Source organism: Salmo salar, chromosome 03 (genome assembly GCF_965601325.2).
Source record: "Salmo salar chromosome 03, fSalSal1, whole genome shotgun sequence".
Lineage (NCBI taxonomy): Eukaryota > Metazoa > Chordata > Actinopteri > Salmoniformes > Salmonidae > Salmo > Salmo salar.
The window spans coordinates 85,611,058-85,624,820 of record NC_138293.1 but is presented as its reverse complement, the minus strand read 5'-3'; the positions used below and the strand labels follow the sequence as shown (position 1 = coordinate 85,624,820).

Here is a 13,763-nt window from a genome sequence, read left to right as displayed (position 1 = left end):
TGTAATTTGAGGTTGAAAATGCCCTCAAATGACCCCAGCTCTCACACAACAGCAGAACACACCATGTCAGAGAAGAGGCTCAGGCAGATCGTAAGACTAGAATTCTACTACAGTATTTAAGTAAAAAGTACAGATGAAGAATCTTAATTTGATCACCCTGTTGCAGGAGAACATCCCTGCAATGCAGGAAATGTAAAAGTGTATTTGAGGTTTAAAATGGCTTCTGAAGTTTGTAATTTCCTACTTTGACATTTCCGATTTGATTTTCCCTTACGAAAAATGTGTCAACCCCAACAAAAAGGTCAATTAATTATAAACCATGTAATAATTCACGTTTCTTGTTGCTGCAGGATAATTTTCCTGCTGTAGCAAATGGGCTCAAATTAAGATCCTATATCGGTACAAATACAGACCTACACAGTATGTCAATAGAACCTCACAGTAACAGTTTGTTTGCTGTAAAAAGACTACTGGTATTCCTCAGTCGTTGGTGTACATTTAGCATTCCAGCCAGGTGACACAAAGCAAACGTGAGCCTGGGGATGTAGTCCTTTTGAAGACAGTCAAAGAACATTGGCAGCAATGCTTGTTACACTTCCCCTATGTTGAAACAAGGTCTTTCTTACTGTGTGTGTTGGAGTGCATCGACCTGAATGTGTCTGTGTTTGTGTGTTTTGTGTGTGTCTCTGTCAAATATTTGCCTGCGGTCTTGGGGCTCAGGGTTCTGCTAGAAGGAAAAACAAAGACTTCACAGCCAAGGTGATAAAAGACAGGAAGAGTGGAGAGAATAGAGAGATGGAGTGAGAGAATGAGGGAATGACAGAAAGACAGAGAGAGATGAGATGAAAGAGGGAGAGAGGGAGCTGAGGAAGGCCGGCCAGGTTGAAGCAGGTTGGATGGAGGGGACAGAGAGGACAGTCCCGAACCTCTCTCCCCTCTCCAGTGATAAATGTGTGTGATGAACAACTCTAGCCTCTACACACAGTATTAATTAGCTGTATGAACTCCTGTGAACCCTCAGCACGGGGATCCTCCAGCCTTTCAACTCCTCAATCACTCACACACACACACGGTTACACACACACATGCGTACACTCGCACAGGGACAGACACTGACACACACACACACACAAATCAAATTCTATTGGTTGCATACACACACACTTACTGTCTCTCCCTCACCATGCACACACGTGTACCCTCTGGGCCGAGGCAGGTTGTTGCCCTAACGCTGTTAGAGGCCTTCCGTTTAAATACCTGGGAAAGAAGAGAGAGACCGATGGGTATAGCCCCTTTCTGAGAGAGAGAGAGAGAGAGAGAGAGAGAGAGAGAGAGAGAGAGACATGAGGTTCCCAAAGTTAAGGGCTTCTGGCTTGCATCCTTATTGGATTTCCCTGGAAGTGTTTGTGGGGGTGGACAAAGTGTGCGTCTGTCTGCCTGCCTGCCTGCCTGCCTGCCTGCCTGCCTGCCTGCCTGCCTGCCTGCCTGCCTGTGTGCGTGCATGTGTGTAAGCTCAACCATGATATTTTCCTCTGTATCATCCAGCCATTATGAACGGTGTAGATTGTGGGGGAAAGGTGGGGAGGACAGAAGCGCTTTACAAATGGTCCTGAGCTCTTAATACACTGAACTGTTTGGCCAGACATTTATTTGTATTTTTCTGAATGAGGGGGGTTCAAATCCATCAATCCACCATGGAGAAATACATGAGGGGGAGGGGTTAATGACACAGGCTTGAAACATCTATGGTTAATTAAGCCCCAGATATTTTCTGAGCGCTCTCTCTCTCTCTCTCTCTCTCTCTCTCTCTCTCTCTCACACACACTTCTCTTACTCTCTCCTCTACAGGTGATGAAGGAGACAACTTCTATGTGATTGACCAAGGAGAGGTGGATGTAAGTTTCCCATTGGCTTATTCATTCCTCCCCTCTCCACTCCCCTACAACTCCCCAGGTCATTCTCAGTCACCTTACCTGGTCAAATAAGGGTTAATAAAAGCAGTGTTAACCAAACCTCTCTACGAGTACCCCCAGCCAGTTCTCATTGGAAAGACGAGCGAGAGACAAGAAAATCATCCCTCTTTTTTGAGAAGGAAAAATCATCCCTCTCTTCTTACAGGAGAAGTGAACATCTGAGAGTTACTGTAGTAGCACACCTAATTCAACGAATCAAAAGCCACTTCCTCTGTTACACAGAGATAGAGAGCAATATGTGTCCTACCTACCTCACACATACCTTCCTACCTCTACCTCACACATACCTTCCTACCTCTACCTCACACAGACCTACCGACCTCTACCTCACACAGACCTACCGACCTCTACCTCACACAGACCTACCGACCTCTACCTCACACAGACCTACCGACCTCTACCTCACACACACCTACCTTTACCTCACACAGACCTACCTACCTCTTCCTCACACAGACCTACCTACCTCTACCTCACACAGACCTACCTACATCTAACTCACACCGACCTACCTACCTCTAACTCACACAGACCTACCTGGCTCTACCTCACACATGCTCACCTACCTCTACCTCACACAGACCTACCTACCTCTACCTCACACAGACCTACTTACCTCTACCTCACGCAGACCTACCTACCTACCTCTACCTCACGCAGACCTACCTACCCATACCTCACACAGACCTACCTACCTCTACCTCACACAGACATACCTACCTCTACCTCACACCTACCTACCTACCTACCTACCTACCTACCTCTAACTCACACAGACCTACCTACCTCTACCTCACACACACCTACCTACCTCTACCTCACACCTACCTCTACCTCACACAGACCTACCTACCCATACCTCACACAGACCTACCTACCTCTACCTCACACAGACCTACCTGCCTCTACCTCACACACACGTACCTACCTCTACTTCACAAAGACCTACCTTACTCTACCTCACACAGATCTACCTACCTCTACCTCACGCAGGCCTACCTACCTCTACCTCACGCAGACCTACCTGCCTCTACCTCATGCACACCTACCTCCCTCTACCTCACACACATCTACCTACCTCTATCTCACACACACCTACCTCTACCTCACACCTACCTACCTCTACCTCACACCTACCTCTACCTCACACAGACCTACCTACTCATACCTCACACAAACCTACCTCTACCTAACACAGACCTACCTACCCATACCTCACACAGACCTACCTACCTCTACCTCACACAGAGCTACGTACCTCTGCCTCACGCACACCTACCTACCTCTACCTCACACAGACCTACCTACCTCTACCTCACACAGACCTACCTACCTCTACCTCACACACACCTACCTACCTCTACCTCACACCTACCTCTACCTCACACAGACCGACCTAGCCATACCTCACACAGACCTACCTACCTCTACCTTACACAGACCAACCTAGCCATACCTCACACAGACCTACCTACCCATACCTCACAAAGACCTACCTACACATACCTCTCAAAGACCTACTTACCCATACCTCACACTGTCCTACCTGCCTCTACCTCACACACACCTACCTTCCTCTACCTCACACAGTCCTACCTACCTCTAACTCACACAGTCCTACCTACCTTTAGCTCACAAAGACTTCACAATCACAATAGGACACCCTCATTCATGCAGATCACCAAAGCTAACACATAGTTCACATTGGTCAACTGTACTGCTGTTTGTGTTAAATGATGATGAGCACTGGCCTGGGGTCTTTTCTGACTTCATTGACTTGCGGTCTGGTCACGCTAGTGTGGGGCTCAGACACGCTCTGAACTCCACACAATGACAACAGTCAGAATACCTTTTTGTTTTAGGAACCCGAAGCGACAAAGAGATAGAGTTAAGTGGAGAGATAAAAAAAAGAGAAAAAATAGATGGAAAGTCAAACAGGAAACAACCTTATCGGTTTACGATGAAGAGAGGGAGAGGGAGACAGAGAGGGGGAGGGAGGGAGAGGAGACGTAAGGTAACCAGAGAGGACTGGGTCCAGGTGGGCGAGAGAGGGGAGAGAGGGGATAAGGCGTGAATGAGAGGGAGAGAGAAAGAGAAGGGGTGGTGGAGAGGGTTGGGGTGATGGTGCCCTGATACAGCAAGTCTATCATCTGGTCCGGGTGGGTGAGCTCCACCGAGCATATCAGAGAGCCCAGTCAGACCCAGACAGCGATGGATGGATGAGTGGAGAGAGAGGGATAAGGGAGTGGACGAGAGGCGAGGGAGAGAGAGGGATAAGGGAGTGGAGGAGAGGGAGAGAGAGAGAGGGATAAGGGAGTGGAGGAGAGGCGAGGGAGAGAGAGGGATAAGGGAGTGGACGAGAGGCGAGGGAGAGAGAGGATAAGGGAGTGGAGGAGAGGGAGAGAGAGAGAGGGATAAGGGAGTGGAGGAGAGGCGAGGGAGAGAGAGGGATAAGGGAGTGGAGGAGAGGGAGAGAGAGAGAGGGATAAGGGAGTGGAGGAGAGGGAGAGAGAGAGAGGGATAAGGGAGTGGAGGAGAGGGAGAGAGAGAGAGGGATAAGGGAGTGGGGGAGAGGGAGAGAGAGAGAGGGATAAGGGAGTGGAGGAGAGGGAGAGAGAGGGATAAGGGAGTGGAGGAGAGGCGAGGGAGAGAGAGGGATAAGGGAGTGGAGGAGAGGGAGAGAGAGAGAGGGATAAGGGAGTGGAGGAGAGGGAGAGAGAGAGAGGGATAAGGGAGTGGAGGAGAGGGAGAGAGAGAGAGGGATAAGGGAGTGGAGGAGAGGCGAGGGAGAGAGAGGGATAAGGGAGTGGAGGAGAGGGAGAGAGAGAGAGGGATAAGGGAGTGGAGGAGAGGGAGAGAGAGGGATAAGGGAGTGGAGGAGAGGGAGAGAGAGAGAGGGATAAGGGAGTGGAGGAGAGGGAGAGAGAGAGAGGGATAAGGGAGTGGAGGAGAGGGAGAGAGAGAGAGGGATAAGGGAGTGGAGGAGAGGGAGAGAGAGAGAGGGATAAGGGAGTGGAGGAGAGGGAGAGAGAGGGATAAGGGAGTGGAGGAGAGGCGAGGGAGAGAGAGGGATAAGGGAGTGGAGGAGAGGAGAGGGAGAGAGAGGGATAAGGGAGTGGAGGAGAGGCGAGGGAGAGAGAGGGATAAGGGAGTGGAGGAGAGGCGAGGGAGAGAGAGGGATAAGGGAGTGGAGGAGAGAGAGGGATAAGGGAGTGGAGGGGAGGGAGAGAGAGGGATAAGGGAGTGGAGGAGAGGCGAGGGAGAGAGAGGGATAAGGGAGTGGAGGAGAGGGAGAGAGAGGGATAAGGGAGTGGAGGGGAGGGAGAGAGAGAGAGGGATAAGGGAGTGGAGGAGAGGGAGAGAGAGAGAGGGATAAGGGAGTGGAGGAGAGGCGAGGGAGAGAGAGGGATAAGGGAGTGGAGGAGAGGGAGAGAGAGAGAGGGATAAGGGAGTGGAGGGGAGGGGAGGGAGAGAGAGGGATAAGGGACTGGAGGGGAGGGGAGGGAGAGAGGGATAAGGGAGTGGAGGAGAGGAGAGGGAGAGAGAGGGATAAGGGACTGGAGGGGAGGGGAGGGAGAGAGAGATAAGGGAGTGGAGGTGAGGGAGAGAGAGGGATAAGGGAGTGGAGGAGAGGGAGAGAGAAAGAAAAGGGGTGGGGAGAGGGAGAGAGAGAGAGAGGGATAAGGGGTGGGGGAGAGGGAGAGAGAAAGAGAAGGGGTGGGGGAGAGGGAGAGAGAAAGAGAAGGGGTGGGGGAGAGGGAGAGAGAAAGAGAAGGGGTGGGGGAGAGGGAGAGAGAAAGAGAAGGGGTGGGGGAGAGGGAGAGAGAAAGAGAAGGGGTGGGGGAGAGGGAGAGAGAAAGAGAAGGGGTGGGGGGAGAGGGAGAGAGAAAGAGAAGGGGTGGGGGAGAGGGAGAGAGAAAGAGAAGGGGTGGGGGAGAGGGAGAGAGAAAGAGAAGGGGTGGGGGAGAGGGAGAGAGAAAGAGAAGGGGTGGGGGAGAGGGAGAGAGAAAGAGAAGGGGTGGGGGAGAGGGAGAGAGAAAGAGAAGGGGAGAGGGAGAGAGAAAGAGAAGGGGTGGGGGAGAGGGAGAGAGAGGGTTGGTGTGATAGTGCCCTGATACAGCAGGTCTACCTACCACTGGGCCAACATTAAAGGGAATGGGAAAGATCAGCAGTGGCACAGTTTATTTATTATTTAATTTGGGATTGATGGTGAAGGATGTAGACTCATCTTGACATCAGACTACTTTTGTGTTCTCAAAGCATCTGACAACCTTTAGATTTTGGAGTGAACTAGAATGGTGACGGCAGGCATGACTGTGGAGAAAGGTTATGTTCATTAGTGCACATCGTAGCAAAACATTCTGAAAGGTTCTGCAACAGAAAATGAAAAAGAGCATTGTACAAATCCAGGTATAGTCCCTCGGCGGCAGGTAGGCTGGCGGGTAGGAGTGTTGGGCCAGTAACTGAAAGGGGACAAAGTCGTTCTTCCCCTGAGCAAGGCACTGTTCCCCGGCACCAATGTCGATAAAGGCAGCCCTCCGCACCTCTCTGATTCAGAGGGGTTGGGTTAAATGTGGAAGACGCATTTCAGTTGAATGTGTTCAGTTGTACAACTGACTTGGTATCCCCTGTTCCAGTCTGTTTTCTTTTCATTTGGTGCCTAATGAAGACAACCCAGTTGTTCCTGTAGATGGTTAAACACTGGTTCAGCCAGGGATGTTTACCCAAGCCTCCCACAACTCCCTGAGGGTTCTGTTTTAAAGACCTGATAAGGGGATAGGGACTCAATGGATTCATTCTAGTGGAAGTACATTCCTCTGTTTATCTTTTCCTCTCCTCTTTTGTTTCATTCTGTCTCTCTTATTCACTTGTTCTTACACCATTTAAAAGTAGTTCCTCTGTGATATGATAACTCAGTTTTCATAAATAATGTATTGTTCTTCTCTTCTTCTGTATTATTACATAAGTCATTGTGTGTGTGGGGCACTTGATCTCATATGCACACACACATGTACATATGCACACACACACACACACACACACACACACACACACACACACACACACACACACACACACACACACACACACACACACACACACACACACACACATACATATAATGTACCTTCAACACTGCTCCCTGACAGAATCTAAATGTCTCCCACCACACCCAATCACCTCCCTCCCTCCCTCCCTCCACAGTAGAGTGAGGAGAGATGGATATGTGAGCTACATAATCCTCTCCTCGCCCCCCTGTAATAAGCAGCAGTATCAGTCCATAGCTGTGCTCCCAGAGGTGGCTGGCTGGGGATCAGCATCACATTCTGGCTGCCACCAGAGAATCTGGAACATCCACTCCCCAGGCCAAGCCCTGTCAGCCTGCACCCATCCCAGCCAAGCCCTGTCAGCCTGCACCCATCCCAGCCAAGCCCTGTCAGCCTGCACCCATCCCAGCCAAGCCCTGTCAGCCTGCACCCATCCCAGCCAAGACCTCAGAGATGTGGCTCAGTGCTGAGGCTCTCTGTTTCTCTCTTTATACTCCACTATTTCTCTATTCGTCTCTCCTTCTCCCTCTCTCCACCTCTCTCTCTCTCCCCTCTCTCTCTCTCTCCTTCTCCCTCTCTCCACCTCTCTCTCTCTCCCCTCTCTCTCTCTCTCCTTCTCCCTCTCTCCACCTCTCTCTCTCTCCCCTCTCTCTCTCTCTCCTTCTCCCTCTCTCCACCTCTCTCTCTCTCCCCTCTCTCTCTCTCTCTCTCCCCTCTCTCTCTCCTTCTCCCTCTCTCCACCTCTCTCCCTCTCCACCGCTCTCTCTCTCTCCACCTCTCTCTCTCCACCTCTCTCTCTCTCCACCTCTCTCTCTCTCCCTCTCACTCCACCTCTCTCTATCTCTCTCTATCCCTCTATCTCTCTCTCTCTCTATCCCTCAATCTTTCTTGCTCTCCCTCTCTCTCTCTCTCTCTCTCTCTCTCTCTATCTATCTATCTATCTATCTATCTATCTATCTATCTATCTATCTATCTATCTATCTATCTATCTATCTATCTATCTATCTATCTATCTATCTATCTATCTATCTATCTATCTATCTATCTATCTATCTATCTATCTCTCTCTCTCTCTCCACCTCTCTCTCTCTCCCCTCCCCCTCTCTCTATCTCTCTCTGTACCTCTCTCTCTCCACCTCTCTCTCCCTCTCTCTCCACCTCTCTCTCCCCTCCCTCTCTCTCTCTATCTCTCTCTCTCTCTCTCTACACCTCTCTCTCTCTCGCTATCGATCTATCTCTCTTTCTCGCTCCCACCACTTAAAACAGAGCGCTCTGCTCAGGGCTGTATATATGTGTGTGTGTGAAACATCCCATCGTAGTGTAGGGTCCATTAAACTGTGGTGATGATGTCTCTCATTAGGCGGAATGTAAATCTACCGCTGACTGGGGGAGAAGTGAAATTGCTGCTGGTGTTAACACCACACACACAAGTGTGCGCACGTGGAAACACACACACACACACGTGCTAGTGCACACGCATGCACGCAAGCACACACACAAATGCCTCAGTGTGTACTGGGACATTCCACTTTGTGGTATTAGTGTCTAGTAATATGTGATTTTATGATAACCCTCAATATGTCCTATCCCAAGACAAGCCCTATATCCATACTGATGATAACCCTCAATATGTCCTATCCCAAGACAAGCCCTATATCCATACTGATGATAACCCTCAATATGTCCTATCCCAAGACAAGCCCTATATCCATACTGATGATAACCCTCATTATGTCCTACACATATTTAGCGGATGTTATTGGTCACATACACATATTTAGCAGATGTTATTGGTCACATACACATATTTAGCAGATGTTATTGGTCACATACACAGATTTAGCAGATGTTATTGGTCACATACACATATTTAGCAGATGTTATTGGTCACATACACATATTTAGCAGATGTTATTGGTCACATACACAGATTTAGCAGATGTTATTGGTCACATACACATATTTAGCAGATGTTATTGGTCACATACACATATTTAGCGGATGTTATTGGTCACATACACATATTTAGCAGATGTTATTGGTCACATACACATATTTAGCAGATGTTATTGGTCACATACACATATTTAGCAGATGTTATTGGTCACATACACATATTTAGCAGATGTTATTGGTCACATACACACATTTAGCAGATGTTATTGGTCACATACACATATTTAGGGGATGTTATTGCGGGTGTAGTGAAATGCTTGTGTTCCTAGCTCCAACAATGCAGTAGTATTTAACAATACACACATCTAAAAGTAAAATAATGGAATTAAGAAATATATAAATATTAGGATGTGCAATGTCAGAGTGGCGTTGCCAGGTTAGTCGAGGTAATTTGTAAAGGGACATTGCTTAGGTAATAAACAGCGAGTGGGGGCCGGCTAGTGATGGCTATTTAACAGTCTGATGGCCTTTTTCAGTCTCTGAGTACCAGCTTTGATGTACTGACCTCGCCTTCTGGATGTTAGCGGTGTGAACAGGCAGTGGCTCTGGTGGTTGTTGTCCTTGATGATCTTTTTGGCCTTCCTGTGACATGGGGTGCTGTAGGTGTCCTGGAAGGCAGCTAGTTTGCCCCCGGTGAAGTGTAAGGCAGACCGCACCACCCTCTGGAGTGCCTTGCGGTTGCGGGCGGTGCAGTTGCCGTACCAGGTGGTCATACAGCCCGACAGGATGCTCTCAATGGTGCATCTGTAAAAGTTAGTGAGGGTCATAGGGGCCAGGCCAAATTTCAGCCTCCTGAAGTTGAAGAGGTGCTGTTATGCCTTCTTCAACACACTGTCTGTGTGGATGGACCATTTCCAAATGTCAGTGATGTGCACACCGAGGAGCTTTTCACCCTCTCCACCGCGGCCCCATCGATGTGGATGGGGGCGTGCTCCCTCTGCTGTTTCCTGAAGTCCGTGATCACGTCCTCCCTGTAGGCTGTCTCGTCATTGTTGGTAATCAGGCCTACTACTGTTGTGTCTGGAAACTTGGTGATTGAGTTGGAGGCATGCATGGCCACGCAGTCATGGGTGAACAGGGAGTACAGCATTAGGCTGAGCACACACCCTTGTGGGGTCCCTGTGTTGAGGATCAGCGCATTGGAGGTGTTGTTTCCAACCTTCACTACCTGGGAGCGGCCCGTCAGGAAGTCCAGGACCCAGTTGCACAGAGTGGGGTTCAGACCCAGGGCCCGAGCTTAATGATGAACTTGGAGGGTACTATGGTGTTGAAGGCTGAGCTGTAGTCAATGAACAGCATTCTTACATAGGTATTTCGCTTGTCCAGATGGGATCAGGCAGTGTGCAGTGCGATGGCGATTGCATCGTCTGTGGATATATTGGGGTGGTATGCAAACTGAAGTGGGTTTTAGGGTGTCAGGTAGGGTGGAGGTGATATGATCCTTAACTAGCCTCTCAAAGCACTTCATGATGACAGAAGTGAGTGCTACGAGGCTGTAGTCATTTAGTTCAGTTACCTTTGACTTCTTGGGAACAGGAACAATGGTGGACATCTTGAAGCATGTGGAGACAACAGACTGGGATAGGGAGAGATTGAATATGTCCTAAACACTCCAGCCAGCTGGTCTGCACATGCTCTGAGGACGCGGTAAGGGATGCCGTCTGGACCATGAGATCATTGTGAGATCATTCACCTGTGAACCATGGGATTATTGTGGGATTATTCACCTGTGGACCATGAAATCATTGTGAGATCATTCACCTGTGGACCATGGGATCATTGTGGGATCATTCACCTGTGGACCATGGGATCATTGTGGGATCATTCACCTGTGGACCATGGGATCATTGTGGGATCATTCACCTGTGGACCATGGGATCATTGTGGGATCATTCACCTGTGGACCATGGGATCATTGTGGGATCATTCACCTGTGGACCATGGGATCATTGTGGGATCATTCACCTGTGGACCATGGGATCATTGTGGGATCATTCACCTGTGGACCATGGGATCATTGTGGGATCATTCACCTGTGGACCATGGGATCATTGTGGGATCATTCACCTGTGGACCATGGGATCATTGTGGGATCATCACCTGTGGACCATGGATTATTGTGGGATCATTCACCTGTGGACCATGGGATTATTGTGACCATTCACAAGCCATCAGATAGATGGAGACACAGGAGATGAGCTGTGGTGGACCTACATGCCTACACTCTTAGGGAAAAATGGTGCTATCTAGAACCTTAATGGGTTATTAGGCTGTTCCCATAGGATCACCCTTTGAAGAACCCTTTTAGGTTTCAGGTAGAACCCTTTTGGGTTATATGTAGAGGCCTTTCTACAGAGGGTTCTACATGTAACCTAAAAGGGTTTAACCTGTAACCAAAAAGGGTTCTACCTGGAGCCAAAAAAGGTTCTCCTAAGGGGACAGCTGAAGAACCCTTTTGGAACCCTTTTTTGTAAGAGTGTACCCCACTCTCAGATCTCCCTTCCTCCCCCTCCCTCCCTCCTTCTCTATCTTTCTCCTCCTCCTTTCCTTCTCTCAGTGTTATTAAGTCAACAAGTGGATTGTGTGTCAACAGGTGATACTGTATCCGCGGACTGAAAGGGTCTGTGTGTGTGTGTGTGTGTGTGTGTGTGTGTGTGTGTGTGTGTGTGTGTGTGTGTGTGTGTGTGTGTGTGTGTGTGTGTGTGTGTGTGTGTGTGTGTGTGTGTGTGTGTGTGTGTGTGTGTGTGTGTGTGTGTGTGTGTGTGTGCGCGCTAAGTAGGCCATCCAGTGACCGCAGTTCTGGGTTGTGTGTGAGAAGAAGTGAGAGATTTGGGTGTTTAAGTCCCCCACAGCTTTCCCACCTCCATCACCCCTTAATCAAAGGGAAGTCACACACACCACAGACGGAGAGAGAGAGGAGGGAGGGAGGGAGAGAGAGATTGGGGAGATAGAAGGCTTTTAGTGTCCCTTCCTCTGGCTTAGAGGGGATCAAATGCTCAGGGGGGTCCAGCGAGCAGAGCTAAGACCCAGGAAACAAGGAGGGGGGAGAGATGGAGGGATGGGGATTGCGGGGAAGAGGACATTTGGGGTAAGGAGGAAGAGGGGGAACAAGAGGCAAGGTATAGAGAGATATGGATGAAGTAGATAGAAACGGGAGGGCGAAGGGGGAGAAAAAACAGAAGGGGAGAGGAGGGCGAATGAGGTCGAGGTGTGAGTGGGCTGGAAAGGGAAACGGGAGAGATGTGGGGAGAAAGGAGGTAGAGGGTGGAGAAGAGAGGGGTGAAGGAGAGAGAAGAGAGGGGTGAAGGAGAGAGAAGAGAGGGGTGAAGGAGAGAGAGGAGGGGGGTGAAGGAGAGAGGAGGGGGGTTCAGAGAGGTGTCTAGTGGAGACAGCCGTCCGGTCCGGTCAGGGAGAGACCTCTGTGTTTGACCCTATAATGGAGGGTAATGATCCATGGTGAGGGTGTCGTGTTCACACCCATGTCCACCTCCACCCTGAGCCCTGTCTGTAACTAGAGACCCTAACCCCTCACACTAACCCCTCACCCTCACACCCCTCCTCACACTCACCCTAACCCCTCACCCTCACACCCCTCCTCACACTCACCCTAACCCCTCACCCTCACACCCCTCCTCACACTCACCCTAACCCCCCCCTCACACCCCTCCTCACACTCACCCTAACCCCTCACCCTCACACCCCTCCTCACACTCACCCTAACCCCTCACATTAACCCCTCACCCTCACACCCCTCCTCACACTCACCCTAACCCCTCACCCTCACACCCCTCCTCACACTCACCCTAACCCCTCACCCTCACACCCCTCCTCACACTCACCCTAACCCCTCACCCTCACACCCCTCCTCACACTCACCCTAACCCCTCACATTAACCCCTCACCCTCTCACCCCTCCTCACACTCACCCTAACCCCTCACCCTCACACCCCTCCTCACACTCACCCTAACCCCTCACATTAACCCCTCACCCTCTCACCCCTCCTCACACTCACCCTAACCCCTCACCCTCACACCCCTCCTCACACTCACCCTAACCCCTCACCCTCTCACCCCTCCTCACACTCACCCTAACCCCTCACATTAACCCCTCACCCTCACACCCCTCCTCACACTCACCCTAACCCCTCACATTAACCCCTCACCCTCTCACCCCTCCTCACACTCACCCTAACCCCTCACATTAACCCCTCACCCTCTCACCTCTCCTCACACTCACCCTAACCCCTCACCCTCACACCCCTCCTCACACTCACCCTAACCCCTCACCCTCAAACCCCTCCTCACACTCACCCTAACCCCTCACCCTCACACCCCTCCTCACACTCACCCTAACCGCTCACCCTCACACCCCTCCTCACACTCACCCTAACCCCCCACACTAACCCCTCACCCTCACTCCCCTCCTCACACTCACCCTTACCCCTCACCCTAACACCCCTCCTCACACTCACCCTAACCCCTCACCCTAACCCCTCACCCTCACACCCCTCCTCACACTCACCCTAACCCCTCACCCTCACACCCCTCCTCACACTCACCCTAACCCCTCACACTAACCCCTCACACCCCTCCTCACACTCCCCCTAACCCCTCACCCTAACCCCTCACCCTCACACCCCTCCTCACACTCACCCTAACCCCTCACATTAACCCCTCACCCTCTCACCCCTCCTCACACTCACCCTAACCCCTCACCCTCACACCCCTCCTCACACTCACCCTAACCCATCACATTAACCCCTCACCCTCTCACCCCTCCTCACAC

The 13,763-nt window shown here is 50.6% G+C and overlaps 1 protein-coding gene across 2 annotated transcripts in view; it reads left to right on the top strand.

The window, feature by feature from the left end:
• The window catches only part of LOC106606482 (cAMP-dependent protein kinase type I-beta regulatory subunit), a 236,251-nt gene that overhangs the window by 122,179 nt on the left and 100,309 nt on the right, over nucleotides 1-13,763 (top strand). For both annotated transcript variants that reach the window (XM_045715631.2, XM_045715632.2), the window contains one exon: nucleotides 1,849-1,895. In XM_045715631.2, the coding sequence (XP_045571587.1) occupies nucleotides 1,849-1,895 (47 nt within the window). The remainder of the gene's footprint in view (nucleotides 1-1,848; nucleotides 1,896-13,763) is intronic.